Raw genomic sequence first — 21,389 nt, 5'->3', positions numbered from 1 at the left:
AAGTGTAATGAGGAAAACAGAGAGATGGAGGAGAGAGAAATTACAATAAGGGAATGTGTAGTACCTTAAGATTTCAATTGTGAAGTATTTTAGAATAGAGGTCAATGTCAGACATTAGACTAAAGGTCAATGTCAGGCATTTAAGAGTTCAGAAAATCTTATATTTAAAACTTATGATTGATTTGTCTGTGTCTATTTCTCTTATTGAATTAACTATTTTGCAGTCAAACTCCTCCTCCACCACCCCAAATTGTAATAATTCATTAAATAGCAGACATTCGTACTGGCTGATCAGGAAAACCCCGTAACAATCCAAATCTATGGTGATAACTATATCTAAAAACTGCATTTGGAACATTAAGGAAGTACTTTCTAGCTGTTGGGACTTTATCTCATTGAATTCTAGGACTAATATTTTATTTATTTTCTTATGCATGTTGACATAGAATTCCAAAATAAATTCATTATACACTTTAAAAATATACATTGTGCAACGTATGTTTATTGCAGCACTATTCACAAGAGCAAAGACTTGGAACCAACCCAAATACCCATCAATGATAGATTGGATAAAGAAAATATGGCACACATACACCATGGAATACTATGCAGCTATATAAAAAGAAGGAGATCATGTCCTTTGCAGGGAAATGGATGAAACTGGAAACCATCATTCTCAGCAAACTAACACAGGAACAGAAGACCAAACACCACATGTTCTCACTCATAAGTGACAGTTGAACAATGAGAATACAGGGACACAGGGTGGGGAACAACACACACTGGGGCCTGTCAGGGGGTGGGGGTGAGGGAAGCGAGAGCATTAGGACAAATATCTAATGCATGTGGGGCTTAAACCTAGATGGTGGATTGATAGGTGCAGTAAACCACCATGGCATATGCATACCTATGTAACAAACCTGCACGTTCTGCACATGTATCCTGGAACTTAAAGTAAAAAGCAAACAAACAAACAAAATATATATATACACATTGTGCATTACTTTCATGTTCAAAGAAAGCATATCACTCACATATTGACGTATGAAAAAGAAACATTAAATTAAATGTGCTCTTTTTTCTGAATTGTGGTATAATCCTATAAAACAAAATTCAGGGAGCTTTAAAAATGCACATAGTCTTTGCCCCTTCAAACATCCCCTTTTGGAAAAGGCATATTACTGTCTTGATGGGATGAAGAGACACATTATAGTTACTCTTAAATGTTCCTCTCTCATCCATAAGCATTGGTTTTAAATTGTCATGAAATTCAAATAATAGCTTGATAAATTTTTCCATCCAGGTTAAAGAAAAAGAATCATTTGGATACTTCTCTAAAGATTAAACATTCCTTCAGAGTTCAATTTATCCACATTACCTTTTAATGTTTATTCATTTCATTTGTTCATCTATTCATCCATGAAAACATTTTTTGAGCACCTATATGTATCAAGCACTCCTCTGAACTCAGAGATATGAGTTACCAAAAGACAAAAGAAAAATCTGCCTTTTGAATGTTAGATTCAATGCAGCATTTCAGAAAAAAATTAAAAAGTAAAATATGTAATATATTACCTATTGCTAAATGCTGTGGAGAAGGATAAGATAAAACAGGGCCTGGGGTTGAGATTTGCAGTTTAGCTGGAGCACTCAAGAAAGGCTTCACAAAGGTGACATTCGAAGGAAGCCCAGAAGGAGCTGAGGGTGACCCCCGCACAGATCCAGGATCAGACAGGGGAAGCAGCAAGCCCAGGCCCAATTTTCCAATCTGAGTTATTGCAACTGGCCTGCACACCAGTCTCTCTCCTTCTGCTTTTTCACCTCCACTAGACAATTATCAACACAAGAGTTAGATTAATCCTATTCATAATATTCCAGTCCAATGACTCTGATCAAAAGCCAAAGTCATCAAGTGGCCTGCAAGTCCTCACATTGTCTTGACCTTTCGTGTTGAGTGTATACATGCACTAAATTCTCCTTATTCATAGTAGTTATCTTCTATAGTCATCTTGCCCTGAGACACTGAATAAGCCAATACTGAAAACATTGCTCCTACAAGAAATATGTACATCTATTTATCCATCCATCCATCCATCCCCATATCTCACATAGATTATAACCTTAATTCCTAAAAACAACTCATTCTGGATTTTCTTTACTTACAAAAGAGGAAATGAGGCTCGGAAGCCATAAGTGAGTTTCCTGGAGCCACCTTATTAGCAGGAGCGGGAGTTGAGATTCAAATCCCAGTCAACTGGCCCCAGAGCTAGAACTCCATGCACTGCCCTATGCTGTGCCTATGGCCTTCATCCTCTCTGTGGGAGAGTTGGAACAGGGAGACGGAGGTTGTCTCATTCAGCCTCAGCGGGCTACTTGCACATGGGCTACTCTATTGATTTGGGGGTTACAAATACATTTTAGCAAGTAGACAAATTCACAAATATGAATCTGTAGATAATAGTGAGGACTGAATGAATATAGACATATACAGTCATGCACCACATAACAAGGTTTTGTCAACAACGAATCACATATATGATGGTGTTCTCACAAAATTATAATGGAGCTGAAAAATTCCTGTCACCTAGTGATGTCCTGATGATCCTGACCTCATGTAGGCCGAGGCTGATGTGCGTGTTTATGCCCTCATTTTTCACACAAAAAAGTTTATAAATTTTTTAAAAATCAAAAATTTCAAAAATAGAAAATCTTATAGAATAAGAATATAAAGAAATAAAATGTTTTTGTACAGCTGTGCAATGCATTTGTGTTTTAAGCTGTTATTACAAGAGTCAAAAAATAAAGTTTATGAAGAAAATTAAAGTAAGCTAAAGTTGATTTATTATTGAAGAAAAAATAGTTTTTATAAATTTAGCGTAGCCTAAGCGTACAGTGTTTATAAAGTCTGCAGTAGTGTACAGTGATGTCCTAGGCCTTCCCATTCACTCATCACTCACTTACTGACTCACCCAGAGCAACTTCTAGACCTGCAAGCTTCAATTACAGTAGGTGCCCCATACAATGTACTATTTCTTATCTTATATTGTGGGGTTTTTTTTGTTTTTTTTTTTGCTTTTTTTTTGAGACAGAATTTTGGTCTTGTCGCCCAGACTGGACTGCAATGGCACAATCTTGGCTCACTGCAACACTGCAACCTCCCCCTCCTGGGTTCAAGTGATTCTCCTGCCTCAACCTCCTTAGTAGCTGGGATTACAGGCGCCCACCACCATGCCTGGCTAATTTTTGTATTTTTAGTAGAGACGGGTTTCACCATGTTGGCCAGGCTGGTCTTGAACTCCTGACCTTAGGTGATCTGCCTGCCTCGGCCTCCCAAAGTGCTGGGATTACAGGAGTGAGCCACCGTGCCCAGCCTTACATTGTGGTTTTATAGTACTTTTTACATAAATACTTACCACTCACTCACTGACTCACCCTAAGCAACTTCCAGTCTTGTAAGCTCCATTCATGAGAAGTGCCCTATACAAGTGTACCATTCTTATTTTTATGCTATATTTTTACTGTACCTTTTCTGTGCTTAGGTATGTTTAGATACACAAATACTTACCATTGCGTAATAATGGCCTACAGATTTCACTACAGTAGCATCTGTATAGGTTTGTAGCCTAAGAGCAATAGGCCATACCTTATAGCCTAAGTGTGTAGGTAAGCTATACCATGTAGGTAAGCTATACCATGTAGGTTTATGTAAGTACACTCTGATGTTCACACAACAAAATTCCCTTATCATGCATTTCTCAGAACATATCCCTATCATAAAGCAACATATCACTGTGTGGTGTGTATACATATATACACACATATATATGTGTGTGTGTGTGTGTTTGTATACATTTATACACGTGTGTGTATGTATGTGTGTATACTTTTTCTATTTGGGTGCTTCAAAGTCTACTGGGAGATCAGTCTGAACAGTTGGAAAGGTATTGCTACTCTCCCCAAAGCCACTGCCTCCTCAGAGTTCAAAACAACCCTAGAGCACAAATGGCATTGTTCGCAGAGGTTGTTGATAGAAAGGAAAAGCAAGGCTTCAGATGGATCCTGGAGTGCTCTCCTTAAAAATAAAAAACGTGCAATTACACGATTTTCAATATATCCTTTGCTTTTTCTTTTTATCTGGTTTATGAACTTAACTAATTACCCATTTAATAACCTCAATCACTCAATTTAAGAACAAAGCAGGGAAAATATATTGAGATCCACTGTGTCAACAGCTTTCTTAGAAGATGTTCGTGTAATGTTGTATCTTCCATGTTTTCAAAAAATGTTTAAGAACGAAGACTCGAGATAATTTTCCATTCAAATATATGCCAAGAAAATATAGGATGATTAGTATATAAGGAAGCATTTGACCTGTCAAAAAAGATGGGTATAAATAGCATCTGTAGAGAAGGCAGCCTGCCAGAATAATTTGAACATGCCTGAGGATGCCAAAAATGAGTGTTCCTTCCAGAATATTAAATTGTTACAAAATGTCCCACTCACGAGTTAGGTCTTTATTTTTGTCCAAAGCAAAGAACCATCCTGATTAAAAATAATCATAGTTTACACTGATTGAGCTGTTTGGGCTTTTTCAAAGTTGTTTGCCTATATTAACTCATTTAATTTTCATATTAACTCTTTGAGTAGGTACAATTATTATCTCCATTTTAGGAAACAGAGACACATAAAGGTTACAAACACATATAGAATGAAAAAGGAGAAATTAGGGAGCTCCTCTCAATGAAAATGATCTGTAGGTATGTTATTCCTTCATTTCTTCTGTCTCTTCAGGCCTCAATATATTTGGAAATTTTTGAGTTAGAGTCATTTCTAGGCTTTATAGAATGTTTTCGTTTTCTACATATCAACACTTTCTCTTATCTATAATTTGTGAGTTCTGTTATTCTCTGTTACCTTGTAAATCAATTGAGGTCAGGTATGTTTCTATAAATAGATAAGGCCACTGAGATAACTGTATTAAACTGGGAGGCCCCCTGTCATGTGTCCCACAGAAAATCTTCCATGAAAGTGGCAGTGGGGCTGTCAGGTGTCAGGGTGTCAGTGTCAGGCTGGTGGAGGGGAAAGGAGAAGCAAGCAGCCATCTGGCTTTGGTGCCTCGGGGGCCACTGTCTATGAAACTCTCTCCAACCTAACTGGCCACACCTGAAATTTCATCTTTAAAGGTGTTTTCTTCTGGTGTTGAAGACTTTCTCATTTAAAAGGCCAATACTGCAGGGATGCAGCAGACAACCAGGACTTAACCCAACATTTGGCAGTCTGGCTGCTGAAAAAAGATAAAGACCTGCTGTAAGCGATGTGTCTCCAAGCAGGGGAGAATGAAGATCTAAGAGCTAGAAGGACACCGAAGATTAGACGCAGGTACCCAACAGCTGGCTTGTATGTGAATGGCAGAGAGGGTAAGAGAGAAAGAGTGTAATCTGGTTTTAATAAAACATGTTAACAGGAGATATTGACAATTAGCATCTTCTTTTAACGACTCAACGTCGAGTCCTGGTTGAGTCTGGAAAATCACCACCAATGCTGCATCCACTTCCCTGGGCCCTTTCATTGGCCAGGTGGCAGGTAAAGCTCTAAAGTGGAGGTTGGTGAAGACACATTAGGACTTTCAGCTGATGTAGCTAAAAGGCAAGTATCACAATCCTTCGACAGTTGTCACCTATCACTATTGATGCTTACTCAGGGAAATCATAGAGGTCAACAATCCCCAATATTTGGGAAGAAATGAGAAATAGCCTGGAAGAGATGCCACGGCAAAGCAGAGGGAAGGGAAGAAGCGTGCCTCTAGACTTGTTCATTGTGCCCTGCATACATACCGCTTTCTACCACCCCAGATAGTAACAAGCAACTGTTTGAGCTTTAATCCAACCCACTGTGTATCTTGATACCATAATCCACAAATCCATGTTAGAAGCCCAATCCACTTCAGGCATAAAGGAAGCTGAATTAACAATTGTGTTCTAGAAAAACGAATTTTATGAAAACACTGTACATAAAAAATTGCCCTGCTGTGTTAGTGCTTCCCTATATCCGACGAGATCTATGGCACCGGCATGGGAAGGAAAGAAAAAACACATTTCGTATCTATGAATTTTCATTTGCATCACATCAAAACCCAGACCAACAAAAAGATATTTCTCCCATGTATTGTTATTTAATATGTGGTTAAAAGTCACTTTGAGTACACTTCAAAGGAATAGATTGCTTCAGAGTAGATCTATTTATTTATGTTTTCTTAACGTTCAATTCAGAGCACAAAAAAACAAAACAAAAAAACAGCTTAATTCCTTAGGTTTCTTGCAGTTTGCCATAGTGACCATCTCCAAGACCAAAATCAAGGTTGTCTGAAGATGATTTGCTCAAGTGTTAAAATCTATCATCTTCCCTCTGCTGTATAGAATACATCTAAACCATCTTCCAATAAACAAGCTCTTTAAATATTTAGAATGATCTACTGTGTCCCATCTGAATCTTCACTGTAGGGTGACAGTTTTCCAGCCCTTTCTTGGGTCAGGCATCCAACATGGCTAAAATTGTCTTTTAATGACTGAGAATAAATTTATTCCCTAGCTTTAGATTTCGTTTGTTTGGAAACAACTTTTGAAGATGCAAAGCCATTTGCTTCCCAATTAAATTTTCAAAGCTTTGCATATATACTATTTAAATAGAGAAAGAATTGTTTTAGAAATTGTGTGTTCTTTGTTTAATCGACTGTTTGGTACCCTGCAGTCTATGCCTGCAGGCAGTGAGATGAATTCAGAAGGCTAAACATTTAAACATCCTGTACTTTGGAATGACGGTAGTATGGAGTAATAGAGTAATACAGGCTCTTTAACTAGGGCTGTGTCAAACCCTGATATTGGTGAGTTTTCTTAGATTGAACTCAGAGGGAAGAGCTGTTTTCACTGTGCAAGTGTAAGATTGGATGTGCCCCCATTCCTAATATTATCCTTATGGGAATGGCATGGCAAACTGTTGTGATTTCCCAATGGGTTTGTACCTGAGGTTCCTTACTTGGGACACCCTAAGAGCTGTGCTTAAAATTTGATGGGAAACTAACTGATGTTCCACACCCCTACCCCCCATTTCAACTAGAGCAGCCATGCTTCATCTATTTCACATAACAGTTTCAAAATTAGGTGTTTTAAAACAAACAAACAAAAGAAACAGGGTTCTTCTATTTTCCCTCCCTCTATTTTTTTTTCCATAAAAGACCTAGTGCAGTCATTAAGGTAATTAATTTTGAAATAGGAAATAAATATTTTCAGATCTGGCTTTTCTGCTTACTAGTTCTGACTTTAATGTCTTTGAACCGTGGTTTTCTCATCTGTAAAAAGAGCTCATAGTATTCGTAAGGTGGTTTTGAGGATTATCTGTGATAATAACAACCCTTTCATCCTCTTAGGAAAGCTTTCTTCTCTTGGCTTCCTTGATACCACCAAATTCCATACCAGGGTTTGATGAGAAGAATAAACCACTACGAATGATACAGAATAAGACCTTTATGATAAGGATTAGACCTCATGCAATTATGGGAGTTGGTGAGGCAGTCTTTGTAAGGCTGTTTTTTCTGCATCTTTTGATGGGCCTGCTAGAAGAATAAGGGAGGTGAGGCAGGAAGGAGCAAAGAGAAATGGTACTGGGGTGGGGAGGCGGAAACTGGAGCCCAGGAGGACAAACTGGAGGCTGTGACTCTGTCTTAGTGTCCCCAGCCTCAGTCACATGGGTGACCGACCTGCAGGATAGATTGGGTCCTTGCACCTGGTTCCTGCACACACATCTGGCCCAGGATTCAGCAACCTTGAGGGTGGAGATGCAGTGGGAGCTGGAGGTACCTATGGGCTTGGCCTTGCCCCATGCATGAAGGTGAGACAGCAGATTAGCAATGATTCCACACCAAGTGTCACTGTACTAACTGCTCTTTCACACTCTGGAACCTCCTTCTCTTTACCTACACCACCTTCATACATGATCTGACCATCCCTGTGGTTTTAGATGCCACCTAAGTGTTAATGACTCCCTGGTCCACCAGCACCTTCCTTGCCCTGAATTTTCTACAATATATGTTGATAGGCTGGAGCTTGAAAGACACAGACATGAAGAGTCAGCCACTAGCACCCCACCCCTCACCGCAAACAGATGAGGCTAATAGATGATAGAAACCTCTCCCTATCAGCTGGGGTGAAGCCTCATAGTGTTTTCAGAGCACTCTAGACAGTTACTACCAGCCAATCATAATTGACACATGAGCTGAATTATATTTGCTATCCCTAGAGGAATAGGTAGAACTCATTGAGATGGAGCCTAATGGGGACAAACGTTAATATCTAAGTAATCAAGCAGAAAGAGAAAATAAAGATGTGGCTTAGCAGAAATGTGTGTAGAAAAGTCTTAAGGGAATTGATCGATAGCAGGTTCAATATGACTATTGATTTGTGTCTCAAGGCTCACACACACACACACTTATACTGAAAGCTTTAAAAGTATTGATAGAAGTAATAGTGTACAAGATCTGTGACTGTCCTTCTCTACTTTGCACTGATGAGACCATAGTAGGGACTTGGCCCTCAGTTTGACAGTTGTAGTTTAAGAAAATTATCAACAAAGAGGACGTGCCGTCTAAAATGGCCTGGAGGTGATGCAGGAAGCTTGAATGCATATTCCAATGAGAACACTGTAAAAGAGCCGTTTGACTTTCAGCCTGGTAAACAAAACCTTAGGGGAGATGATAACTCTCAAGTATTTGATGTATTTAAAGAGATGAGAATACACTTATGCTAGGGACCCACACAATGCAGAATTTAGGCCAGTGGATAGAATTCAGCTGTATTTAAGAAAGTATTTAGGCCAGATATGGTGGCTCACATCTGTAATCCCAGCACTTTGGGAGGCTAAGGTGGAAGGATTGCTTGAGCCCAGGAGTTTGAGACCTGCCTGGACAACAAAGAAAGACTCTGTTTCAACAAAAATAAAAAATAAAAAAAAATTAGCAAGGCATGGTAGTGCATGCCTGTGGTCCCAGCAGAATACTAAGGAGGCTGAGGGAGGAGTCATGCTTGAGCCCTGGAGTTCGAGGCTGCGGTGAACTACAATCATGCCACTGTATTCTATCCTGGGTGCAGAGCAAGTCCTCATCTAAAAAGGAAGGGAAGGAAGGAAGGGAGGGAGGGAGGGAGGGAGGGAGGGAGGGAGGAAGAGGGGAAGAGAAGGGAAGGGGAAGGGGAAGGGGAAGGGAGAGAGAGGAGGAAAGGAAAGAAAGAAGAAAGGAAGGGAAGGAAATAAAAAAGAAAGGAAAGAAAGAAAGAAAGGAAAGGAAAGGAAGAAGGAAGAAGGAAGGAAGGTTTCTAAGTGTAAGATGTTTCATGGCACCAATGGTATTAGCGCAGTTACAAAAATCAATTCTGCTTGTCAACGATTTAACAAATTCCTACAAACCCTATGGAGTTCGGAGGGACCAATGGTTTCTTCAATCCTTTAAGCTTTAAAAATATATAGATTTCTAGGTACCAATGTAGATTTACTGAATCATAATCATCTAGGATAAGGCTGGAATTTGTGTTTTTAACAACTCCTACATGATTCTCACTTGTCAGGTGGGCAGATATGAGAATACCGGACCAGATGATATTGAAAGAGCTTTTCATACTTCCTTGATTCTACTTCTAGTCCATGTCATAGGAGGCAATATTCACAGTGGGAGGAGTATAGACTCTACAGCCGGAATGTGTGGGTTCAAAACCCATCTCTGTCTCCCACTAGCTAGATGGTTTTGAGTAAGTCTGCATACCTCAGTTTCCTCTCTGTTAAATCGGTATAACAATAGTATCTACCCCCAGAGTGTTGCAAAGAGTAAATGAGTAAATGGGAAAATGGGTAAAGTGAGCACATCCGTGCTTATATATGGCATATATCAGTATTAGCTATTTTCCTTCTGCTCAAAGATGACAAATCCATGTACAAGACAGTTTGATTAATGGATGTATCAGAAGTGGAAAAGAAAGAAATTACTCAAAAACAAAGACCTTATTGTTTCTACCTTTGTATTATTAGTCATCTTTCAAAATAGTTCCAGCTTTAGTGAACATTATAATGCAGATCATACGTAAATATTTCTTTGAGTGTTACGATCGATTCTTGTGTTGATGGGCATTGGGGTTGTTTTGAGGTTTTGGCTATTGTGAATAAAGTTGCTAGAAACGTTCTTGTAAAAATCTTTTTTTAACACTAAGTATTTGCTCCTTTTAGGTAAATATCTAGGAGTAGAATTTCTACTGCTAGACATTTCTTGTCATAAGGTAGATATATGTTTAACTTTGTTAAGTACTATCAATCCATTTTCCAAATTATTTGTTCCATTTTGCAATCCCCTCAAGAATGTGTCAAATTCTAGTTGTTCCATATGGTCATTTACATCTGGTATTGTTTTAATTTGATGTTAGCATTCATGGTGGGTATGCAATAGTATTTAATTGTTCTTTTAATTAGTATTTTCCTGATGACACATGATGTTGAGCACCTTTTCATGTGCTTATTGGTCATTTCTATGTCTTCTTTTATGATACATGTAATATATGATTTTGCCCTTTAAAAAAATTAGATTGTATTTTTATTATTGAGTTGTAGGAGTTAATTATATATTCTGGATACAAGTTCTGTATCAGATACATGTGTTACAAATATTTTTCCCCTGGCACTGTCTTATCTTTTTGTTTTCCTGATGGTCTCTTTTACAGACAGAAGCTTTTGCTTTTTATAAAATCTAATTTGTCACTTTGTAAGAGTCAATACTTTTTGTTTCCTAAGAAATCTGTGCCTGTTCTAATTTCATGAAGATATTATTTTATATTTTTCTAGAAGATATTTCTTGTTTTTATGTTTTTATAGTTTTGGTTTTTACATTTAAATATATAGTCAATGTTATTATTGATGTGCATTGGAAGGCATTCTTAAGCTTTGCTATTGGCTAAATTGTATTTAGAACTATTAGGTTCTCCTGATGAATTTCTTCTTTTATCATTATAAAATATTTTCTTAATCTCTGGTAAAAACATCTTGTCATGACATCTATTTTGTCTAATATTAATACAGACACTTCTACTTTCTTAAACTTATTTTCATAGGATGTCTTTTTCTATCCTTTTACTTTCAACCTATAAGTGTTTGAAGTGCATCCTTTGAATTCAGTGTATATTTGATCTTCCTTTTTGTCTAGTCTGATAGTTTTGGCCTTTTGACTATTTAATTCATTTATATGTAATGTGATTATTAATATGGTTGACTTTAGCTCCATAATTTTGCTATCTGTTTTCTATTTGTTTCTTCCATTTTCTGTTTTGCTATTCCTTCTTTTCTGCCTTATTTTGGCTTAATCTAATACTTTTTATTATTCCATTTTATTTTCTCTATATTTTTTAGCTTTCTTTCTTTGTATTTGCTTATTTGTTGCTCTAAGAGATTACAGTATACAACCTTAAATTATCACTGCTCCATTTCATATAAAATATAATAGTCTTTCAACAATATTGTTCTACTCCGAGCCATTCTTGAGCTGCTGTTGTCATAGATTTTACATGCCTGTACATTATAAACAGCATAATACACAATACAGTGTTTTAATTTTTGCTTAAATTGTTTGCTTCTTTCAAATAAATCAAGAGGAATTTTAAAAGATAGATACCCACATATTAATAATTTCTGAGATTTTTCTTTTTTTTCCCCATAGTCTGAGTGTGGTTGCATTTCCCCTCCACCAGAAGACCTCTATATAGCATTTCTGTAGTACTGGTTTGCTGACAAACTATTCATTTTATTTTTGTTCATTGAGAATATTCTTAGCCTACCTTCAATTTTGACAGAAATTTTTGCTAGAAATAGAATTCTGAGTGAACAGGTGTTTTCTGTTTGTTTTTCCTTTTTTTTTTTTTTCTTTTATCACTTTTTGTTCCTTGAGCAGTTCAGGCCCATTTCCACTCTGGGCCTCTATGCTTGCTGCTTGCTACCCCTGGATAGCTCTTTACCCTCCTCCTCACGTCTCAGGCTAATCAGCATTGTCTGGTTCCATTTCACACTTCTCCGAGAACTCTGTTGACCATACTATCCCAAATCACTCTTCTTCCCACTTACTTTCTCCCTCATGATCCTGCTTATATCCTGTGCAACACTTTCACAACCTTTAATTATATTTTTTAATTTGTTTACTTGTTTCTTGTCTTTTTCCCTGATTAGCTCTATAAGAAAATGTACTCTGTCTTATTCTCTCCCATATTCATAGCATTCAGCAAAATATCTCACACAGTAATAAAGGCTCAATGATATGTCTCTAACGTAGAATGGATACAATTGAAGTCATAGGGACTTCTAGCTTTGCTAGACTTGAAAAGACATATTGAGTAGTCATGTGCTGCTGAAGTCTCCAGGACCATATGTTTAACAAACACTGTGCTAGGAAATATAAATACAAAAGTGATGCATCTTCAAGGAGCTTTTCCAGATCCTCTGAGTTAGAAACAATCTCCTCTCCTCTAGCTCCTATAACATTTCACTTCATCCTCATTGTAATACTTTTAATGGTCTATCTTGAACTGTTGCTACTTCTATATCTGTTTTCTGTCTCCAACTGGATTGTCTGACAGGTCCTTGCAGGTAGGAACTATGTTTTTCTAACACATATTAGGCAATCCTGCAGAAATAGCCTTTAGGTCGGCAGAAATTTTAGGATACTCTTAATATGGTGTTGCGCTGAAAATGAATTGAACAAGGAAGTTAGCATTTTTTGGTTTAATAAGATGTTCTGGTTCTCTAAGGAAAAGAAGACTCATATAATACCAAAGTAATTAGGATTTCAACTGTGCATTAATAAAGCACAGTTCCCACCAAGGACACTGTGTCATGCGTGGGGGAGGACTCCTCTGCCCCTTCTCTGTCTTTGTTCTTGTTTATATGCACTGCCTTTCCAATTTATAATCCCTGTAGTTTGCATCGCAATAAAGTGCCAAATATTTCCTGCCCATGCCTCTGGCTGCAGAGCGTGAGAACTGTTATGGAAAGCAACAGATCAGAATATGTTTTAGATTTGTTGGAGTTCTTAAAAATGCCCATTTTTAAACATAAATATTTATGCCTATTGCAAGCTGAGCCTCTATTTGTTATGAGAACTTTGATTAGCCTGTAGCCTGAAGAAGACCCATATAAATAGTAGTTAATATTTATTATGACAAGATTAATGGAGAACTCTGGAAGGAATAAACCCTGAAGCTGGTTTTAGTATTCTGATTCCATGCATAGAAGAGGAGAATGGGTCAGACCTGGATAAGCATTTAAAAACTCACACACTAGTGGTGATAAGTTATAGCCTCTGGGTTTGGGGACCGTAGTAATCTTACTGAATCATGAATCCCTGTGAAATGGAAAGTCAGTATAACTATAGCACTTTTTTATGGAATAGCTTTTTTTTAAAGGTCCAGTATTGTTCTGACAAATTTAAGTTCCCAAAAGGAGTATGATTTTTATGGGAGTATTCTTTGTAAAGTGCAGGTGTATGGTGAGATTGGGGGTTATGATCTGAAACTTCTTGTACATTTCCAAGCCCCAAACCAAAGCTTAGAGTATCAGAATCTCCCGAAGTTTTGCCTGGGAATCTAGACTTTCTCATGATCACTGGAGGATGCATCCACACTCTGACCTTTGGGAGTCACTGCTTGAGAAAATAGGTTTCAACATTTATCTGTTTTATCTCTGAACTGGCAGTTTGTACCTGAAAAGTTGTCAGTCTCTTAGGCTGCTTCCTAAGAACATCCCAGATATTTGTGGTTTCATTGTTCTTTTCTCATAATTAAATGGACTATTAATTGAACAATCAGGTGAGTCAGTACCTGATTATGTGATTGAAACAAAAACAAAAACAAAGCTAGCTCTCATGCCAACCCACCTAGCTTACTATATACATTTCAAAGAGGTCTCTCTGAAATGCTCACTTGGCCATAAGAATGTGAACGCCTCCAGGAAACTCTACTCTTTGTTCAGATTGTAGATGTGGGCAGTTCTAAGGACACTGACATTCAGGGAGCAGGACTCATTGGATTTGATGCAATCGGAAAGTAACTTTAGGCCTGGTGCAGTGGCTCACGCCTGTAATCCCAGCACTTTGGGAGGCCAAGGTGGGTGGATCACTTGAGATCTGGCGTTTGAGACCAGCCTGGCCAACATGGTGAAACTCCGTCTCTACTAAAAATATAAAAACTAGCCGGGCATGGTGACACTTGCCTGTAATCCCAGCTACTTGGGAGGCTGAGGCAGGAGAATTGCTTGAACTCGGGAGGCGGAGGTTGCAGTGAGCTGAGATCATGTCACTTGCACTCCAGCCTGGGTGACAGAGCGAGACTCCATGTCAAAAAAAAAAAATAAAAAACTTTATTTCTTTCCTCCATTAGCTCATTCAAATTGTCTTTGTGGGGTTATTCTTTCCAAGCTTTTAGATAGAATCTAGGGCAAGTTTCACGAATTTTCACTTATTTTTAAGTAGTAGAGTCCTTTGCTACTTGTAAATACATAAATTCTGTATTCCTTAATTAATATATCCATGATAGAGCAGTAATTTTTAAATATTTCCAAAATTTATTAAAAGTTAATTGTCCCCTCTTCCGGCTCAGTCCTGCTTGGCGCTGTCTACTTAACACGGGAAAAGAGGGTGTGGGAGGCTTCTCTCTTTGTTCTGCCTGGAGCTTTTGCTTTTCTTCTTTGACCTCAGTACATTGCTCCGGCTCCTCCAGGGCTGAGGGACACAGGTGGAAGACTAGCAAGGGAAATGGAAGTTTACTTGGTAGGTCCTGTGCAAAGCTAGCATGGATACTGCTTGACTGGGCAGGAAGTGCGAATTGATTCTCCTCAGGATGCTTTTGTGAAAGGAAAATAAACTCAGGACCCCAAAATCACTAAGCCAAGCGAAATGTCAAGCTGGGAAACCTGCCTCCCATTTTCTTCCTAAATATGATAGCTACAAATTTCAAAAGCTACACACCTCCCTCACAACTTGCCTTCACGGAAATTCCTCGTGGACGAAGGGCAGACAGAATTCAAAGTCATCCATCTGAGGCTCACCTGAGACAAATGCATATATGATTGTTTCCTCTACCCTATTGTTGATGTAAAAATGCACATTCGCTGAGCCAGACTAAATTCTGTATTTAGTGGGAGGCCGATCAAGGGATCAAAAGAATGCAACCTTTTGTCTCTTGTCTACTCATGACCTGGAAGTCCCCGCCTCAAGTTGTCCCACCTTACCAAACCAAACAAGGTACATCTTACACATATTGATTGATGCCTCGTGGCTCCCTAAAATGCACAGGAGCAAGCTGTACCCTGACCACTTTGGGCACATGTCCTCAGGACCTCCTGAGGCTGTGTCAGAGATGCGTCCTTAAATTTGGCAAAATAAATTATCTAAATTGAAATTGATTGAGACCTGTCTCAGATACCTTTTGGTTTACAATTTCATGACTTTTTCAGGGACTTGTCATTACTTAATACGGGCTAAGTAGCTCCTCTGGTATCACTTTAAGCACCTAGATTAGCCAGGTGAACACTTCCAGCATCTTTTTGCTGAAGTATCATTGCCCTCAACTTCAGGCAGCCCTTTTGGGTAGTATCTAAGAAGTCATCAAATCAGCTTCTTTCATACAGGGTACACACAGTCTGTGAGAAGCTTTCATATATCCTTTCTTCTGACAAGCTCTGAGAACACAGGCCATGCCCAATTCTGTCACCTTTTATACTTTGCCACCAGAGAAGATAACAAACCACAGTCTCTAGCCATTTGGATCTTGCAGGTGATGACAGAGTCCAATCTACCACTTCCCAAGTAACAAGAAGGTACTCCTCAAGCCCTCTAGGTAGTTCTGTGCAATCCCTTCTCCACAGGCTTAAGGTGAGGGAGAACTCCACGGTCCCACATGGATCTCATGGTACAATATAGCTCTCTCTTAAGAAAGTCTCTACCCATTTCTTTCTTTCTTCTTCAGTCTCTTCTTCATACTGGTGGTGAGTGGTCAGCACAGGTTCGTGACCACTTCCCCTGGACGTTCTGCACTGATGCTCTCTTACCTCATTTTGGTAATGTGGGTATAGTTATCATCTGTGTCTAGCACTTCCCAGTAGGGCTTCAACTGGACACTCAAACAGAAAGTGTTTCCATGTTAACATCTCTTCAAAATAGTAAAAATAGCAAGCCCATATTGATCACTTGTTATGTGCTGGGCACTCTCACATACATGCCAGATCTCACTCAGCCCTCCCCACAATACTGTAAGAAAACAGAAGTCCAGAAGGGTCAAATAATTTGCATAAATTTACCCAGGTAGTAATTTGCTAAGCTGTCCCAGCATAGTGCATTATTTTCTTTTCAGGAAAAGAGGAATAACTTTGCCTGTTAAAATTAAATACTATGCATTGATAAAAACAAATGCTACAGCTTTCAGTCCTGGCATTTACAATGCTAGAACAGAATTTTGTACTCATTTGCTAAACATTGTTGTATATATATGTCACTTTTTTTTTTTTTGAGACAAGGCCTCACTCTGTCATCCAGGCTGTCATCCAGGCAGGCAGTAGCACTGTCATACCTCACTGTGATCTTGAACTGGGCTCTCAGCCTCCTGAGTAGCTAGGACTACAGGTGTGTGCCACCATGCCTGACTTTTAAAAATATTTTTTTTTGGGACCAGATATTGCTATGTGGCCCAGGTTGGTCTTGAACTCCTGGCTTTAAGCTATCCTCCTGCCTCGGCCTCCCAAATCATTGGGATTATGGGCCATTGTAATATCTTATTCACCTAGTTCTTACAACACCTGGTGGTGTGATCAGCCTTGTCTTCCTCTTGTAGATGGAGAAACTGAGGCTAGAAATTTCATGACTTCCTCCAGATCACAAAACTAGAAATGACTTGAGTCAGAATTAAAATCCAAAGTTTCAGATCATGACCAACTTTACTTTTCTGTCTATTCTGAAGGGACATACTAGCTGAAGGAATATGTTTCATTATGGGTCTCAGCTCTGTGGCAAATGTTTAAGGCTATTTGGTTAAAGCTGTTTTCTAACATAAATTGGCTCTAGATCAGTCAAGATTTTTACTAAACTTCTGAAAGCAAAGAGCATCTTATCCATCTTGGAATCCCTAGTACCTGGCCCAAAGTTGATACTGTATTAGTGAATTAATTAAATGAATGAAAAAGTGAATGAATAGATTGCCTTCTAAATTCTGGTGGAAAGTAAGACTTCACATGAACCAGATTGATGTATTATTCTCCTCCTGGTATTTACATTTTATAAAATAATCCTAGAAGAAACACCTAAATGAGTGATGTCTAAAGTTGAATTTTCATTGCTGTCATTGGAGTAGAGTGGAAAGGAATTAGGATAGAGTTTTTCTCTGGAGTCTCAAGTTTCACTGCAGAGATGACAGTGTATTATGTCTATATGATCTAGAGAAAAATAGAATGCATCTCTGTTTGAGTCTAAAACGCCCAGGAACACCTTACCTCAATTCAAAGAAGGATGCTCTAATAATTTAAGCCTTCCAGAAATGAAATAAGCTGCTTCTAACATATTCATAATTACACTTCTGCTAAGAGACCTGTTGGCTGTGCTCTGCAAGGAAGGGTTGAAGTGTTGGTGGGGTAGATCAGGAGTTATCTCTGACACTGTGTCCCTGAACTTCTGGAGATGCTAAGATTCATTTCAGGTGGTTGATGACTGGATGCAGCTAACCAGGTCTGTCTGTTGTCCACAGGTCTGAGGCGCAATTACAGATGTACCATCTGCAGTGTCTCCCTAAACTCAATAGAACAGTATCATGCCCATCTGAAAGGATCTAAACACCAGACCAAGTAGGTACTTTTGTGCTTTCACTCTTCAGTTTCTTCGATGTAATTTTTAGTAAGATGACTAAAGGCTCAACATTTCATCTATTTCTAAATAAGTAGAGTGGAAATTACATCTCTTTTGCTTCAAAGTTAGCATGATATTTATGCTTACTTGAAGAATGGCTTCTTCCCTTTATTTGGCATGAGTAATAAGAATCTCTTTTTCATTTTTTCAAGGACAGTTTAGCATACTTTTATGAAATTAGGACATATTAAAATCTATGCTAAGTGTTTTAAAATCAATAATATTATTCTTATTTGTAGGATGTACCAAACTTTGATGACAAATTCTATGAATGTCTTCTACCACTTTCCCTTTCTGGATGAATATTGTTGATTATTATAGAAACATAACAAATCCCCCAGGATATTAAGTCATTTATATACAATGACTATTCACTATTATACAATGACATTTATATACAATGACATTCACTATTTCCAAGTGAATGGAAACTTATTCCATTTTTTTCAAATATTCCCATAATTTTAAACTGAGAAAGTCTCACCAGGCACCATTTCACCTATATTTATACTATGCAGCTCTTTAAAAACCACTGGACATTTTTAAACCAGCTGCTAGGACTGTTAATAAAATGCTAATAAAATATGAAAAAAGCAAAGAATGTCTCAAAAAGATGTAATTTTCCTGAGCATAATTATTTTCATTTCTCTAATATTCATTAGGAGGATCATTTAACAGATTGGACTGTATCAAGACCTCATGAATTATGAATGTTAATTTAACAAACATTTGTCGAGAGCCCACTATGTCTCATACTTCAAGCTGTGCACTAGGGAAGAAAAGACGAATAGGCCGGGCGCGGTGGCTCATGCCTGTAGTCCCAGCATTTTGGGAGGCTGAGGTGGGCGGATCAGGAGGTCAGCAGATAGAGACCATCCTGGCCAACACGGTGAAGCCCCGTCTCTACTAAAAATACAAAAAATGAGCCAGGCGTGGTGGCACGTGCCTGTAGTCCCAGCTACTCAGGAGGCTGAGGCAGGAGAATCTCTTGAACTCGGGAGGTGGAGATTGCAGTGAACCAAGATCAGGCCACTGCACTCCAGCCTGGGTGACAGAGCAGGACTTCGTCTCAAAAAAAAAAAGAAAAAAAAGATGAATACATCGAGTCCTTCCTCTTCCCCCTGCCAGGCTGAGAAAATAGCTGCGTAAACCCATAGATTGTTCTCTAATGCCACGTGTGCACCCGGAGCTTTAAGCATGGGGGAGGGAGCAATCCAGGGCAAGCTTTAGGGGACACTAGTGCAGAGGTTGGTGCATAAGGATGAGGTCATGGTCTGATTTTGCTCAATACAATATCCTTGTTTCCTAGCACAGCATCAGATATATTTTAGGGTCTTTATACACTTTTTTGATTAAATGAATATGTGATTTCAAAAGATGAGTAACAATTTTCTAAGCAGGAGTATGAAATGGAGCATTACAAGCAAAGAAATTGTTTTGCAAAGATATTGTAAAGATGTACATCACAGGGAGTCTAGCTCAGGTGAGAAAATTTAAACCCAAAGTTAGTTACTGACTCTCAGTTTTCTTCTCAATATTCTGCCTTGTGAGTCAAAGCCAGTTCCATGGCTTGCATTACTCTGGTCCGCCCAGAGGACTCTTATTGGAATAATTCTTCAAAAAGAAGATTTTCCTTGATTTGTTATGGAATACTAGAGTTCTTGTATTAATTATCGGATACTGCTCATCCCCCCAAGCTGTTTTCATCATTTCTCTAAGTAACATTTTGTTACAGGCACCATACACATTTGAATTAACCTGTATCTGATGTGCAGACAGACACACAAATACCTGCAACAATAAAAGATAACTTTTTGGGAGCATGTATTCATCACTCAATACATAGAAAAAGATAAACAATGACTTTAAATGGTACGAATTATTTAAATAACTAATACAGAGAGTACCTCCAGATTCAGAAAAATGTCTCTCTTCTCTGTTCTGTACATATATAACTTCATGGGCTAGAATCTGTGCTAGGTATTTTCACATCTATTATCTCATTTAATTCCCTTAACTACCCTTGAGATAAATATTAATATTATTGACCTGTTATCTTACATGAGAAAACTAATGCTTAGAGAGGTTAAGTGACTTGCCCACTATCGCCCTGAAAGCAGATGGCAGAGCCAGCACTGATCACAGTGGTGTCTGACTTATGTCTCTACTTACTCCGTGTCATTCAGTTACCACAAACTTAGGCTTGGAATGGGAGCCAATAGAGAGTAGTATGTGCATTTTGAAAAGAGGGTTCCACTTCCTTGAAGTGATTTAAATACACAAGACTTCAGAAGGGAACATCTCTTATAGTGCTGCCTTCTTTCCTATAAATAAGATGTTATTCATTTCTAACTCAAAAGAACAAAGCTGCTTTCTTTGTGAAGAAAATAATTACACTGTCCTGTTTCACATGCCTGTTTTATCTGCCGTTAGACCTAATTTGCATATCATGTGCGGGCATGCTTGTGATCGAGATTGAGATTGAGAGAGAGAGAGGAGAGAGAGAATAAATGATAAATGTTTGTTCAATTCTTTTGTCTGTTTATAAAAATCAAATTTTTTTAGTAAGTTGTAGAAGTGTCTAATTTTTAAGGAAGTCTAATTTATCAGTCTTTTTTTATGGTTAAATTTTTTTGAGTGCTATTTAAGAATTCTCTGCTTATCCTGAGGTCGATAAGATAATCTCCTATGATATTATGTTGTTTTCCTTACAAATATAGGTCTTTGATCCACCTAGTGTTAATTTTATGCATAGTGTGAGGGAGAGATTAAGTTTCATGATTTTTTTCCATACAGATACCAATTAATCCAATACTATTTACTGAAAAGACCATCATAGACTTTTTTTGTAAATCAGGTGATTTACATATATGTGTACGTGTGTGTCTGTCTCTATATTCTGTCTCAGTGTTATATTTCTTTTTTTATGCTAGTGTCACATTACTTATTTCCTATAGTTTTATAGTGTCTTGATATCTGATAGTGTAAATCTTCTAATTGTATCTTCTTATTCAAGACTGTCTTCACTGTTCTTTCCTCTTTGCATTTCCCTATAATTTTTAGAATCAGCTTGTCAACTTCCTCAAAAAATCCTTCAAAATACTGAGTTTTCTAATCCATAATCATGGTATATACCAGCGTTTGTTTATATCTTCTTTAATTCTTTCAATAGTGTTTTGTAGAGTTCTTTGTAGAGGTCTTAAACATCTTTATTTAGATTTATTCCTAAGAATTTATTGTTTTGGGATACTAGAATAAATTTGATTATTTAATAATTTCTTTGTTAAAATTAATTACTAAATTAAATAATAATTAAAATCTATTATTGTTTATAATTGATACATAATTGTACATATTTATGGGACCTAGTGTGATATTTTGATATATATTTATAATTAGCAAATTCATCACCTCAAACATTTATCATTTC

The 21,389-nt window shown here is 37.9% G+C and overlaps 1 protein-coding gene across 3 annotated transcripts in view; it reads left to right on the top strand.

Moving 5' to 3' along the window:
• ZMAT4 (zinc finger matrin-type 4) overlaps positions 1-21,389 on the top strand; it is a 381,480-nt gene that overhangs the window by 302,054 nt on the left and 58,037 nt on the right. For 2 of the 3 annotated variants that reach the window (XM_008976943.4, XM_055116501.2), the window contains one exon: positions 17,802-17,898. The exons of the other annotated variant lie outside the window; for it this stretch is intronic. In XM_008976943.4, coding sequence (XP_008975191.1) covers positions 17,802-17,898 — 97 coding nt within the window. The remainder of the gene's footprint in view (positions 1-17,801; positions 17,899-21,389) is intronic. 3 annotated transcript variants of the gene reach the window in all.

Source organism: Pan paniscus, chromosome 7 (assembly GCF_029289425.2).
Source record: "Pan paniscus chromosome 7, NHGRI_mPanPan1-v2.0_pri, whole genome shotgun sequence".
Classification (NCBI taxonomy): Eukaryota; Metazoa; Chordata; class Mammalia; order Primates; family Hominidae; genus Pan; species Pan paniscus.
The sequence above is the reverse complement of the archived record's forward strand: the minus strand, read 5'-3'. Positions and strand labels throughout refer to the sequence as shown.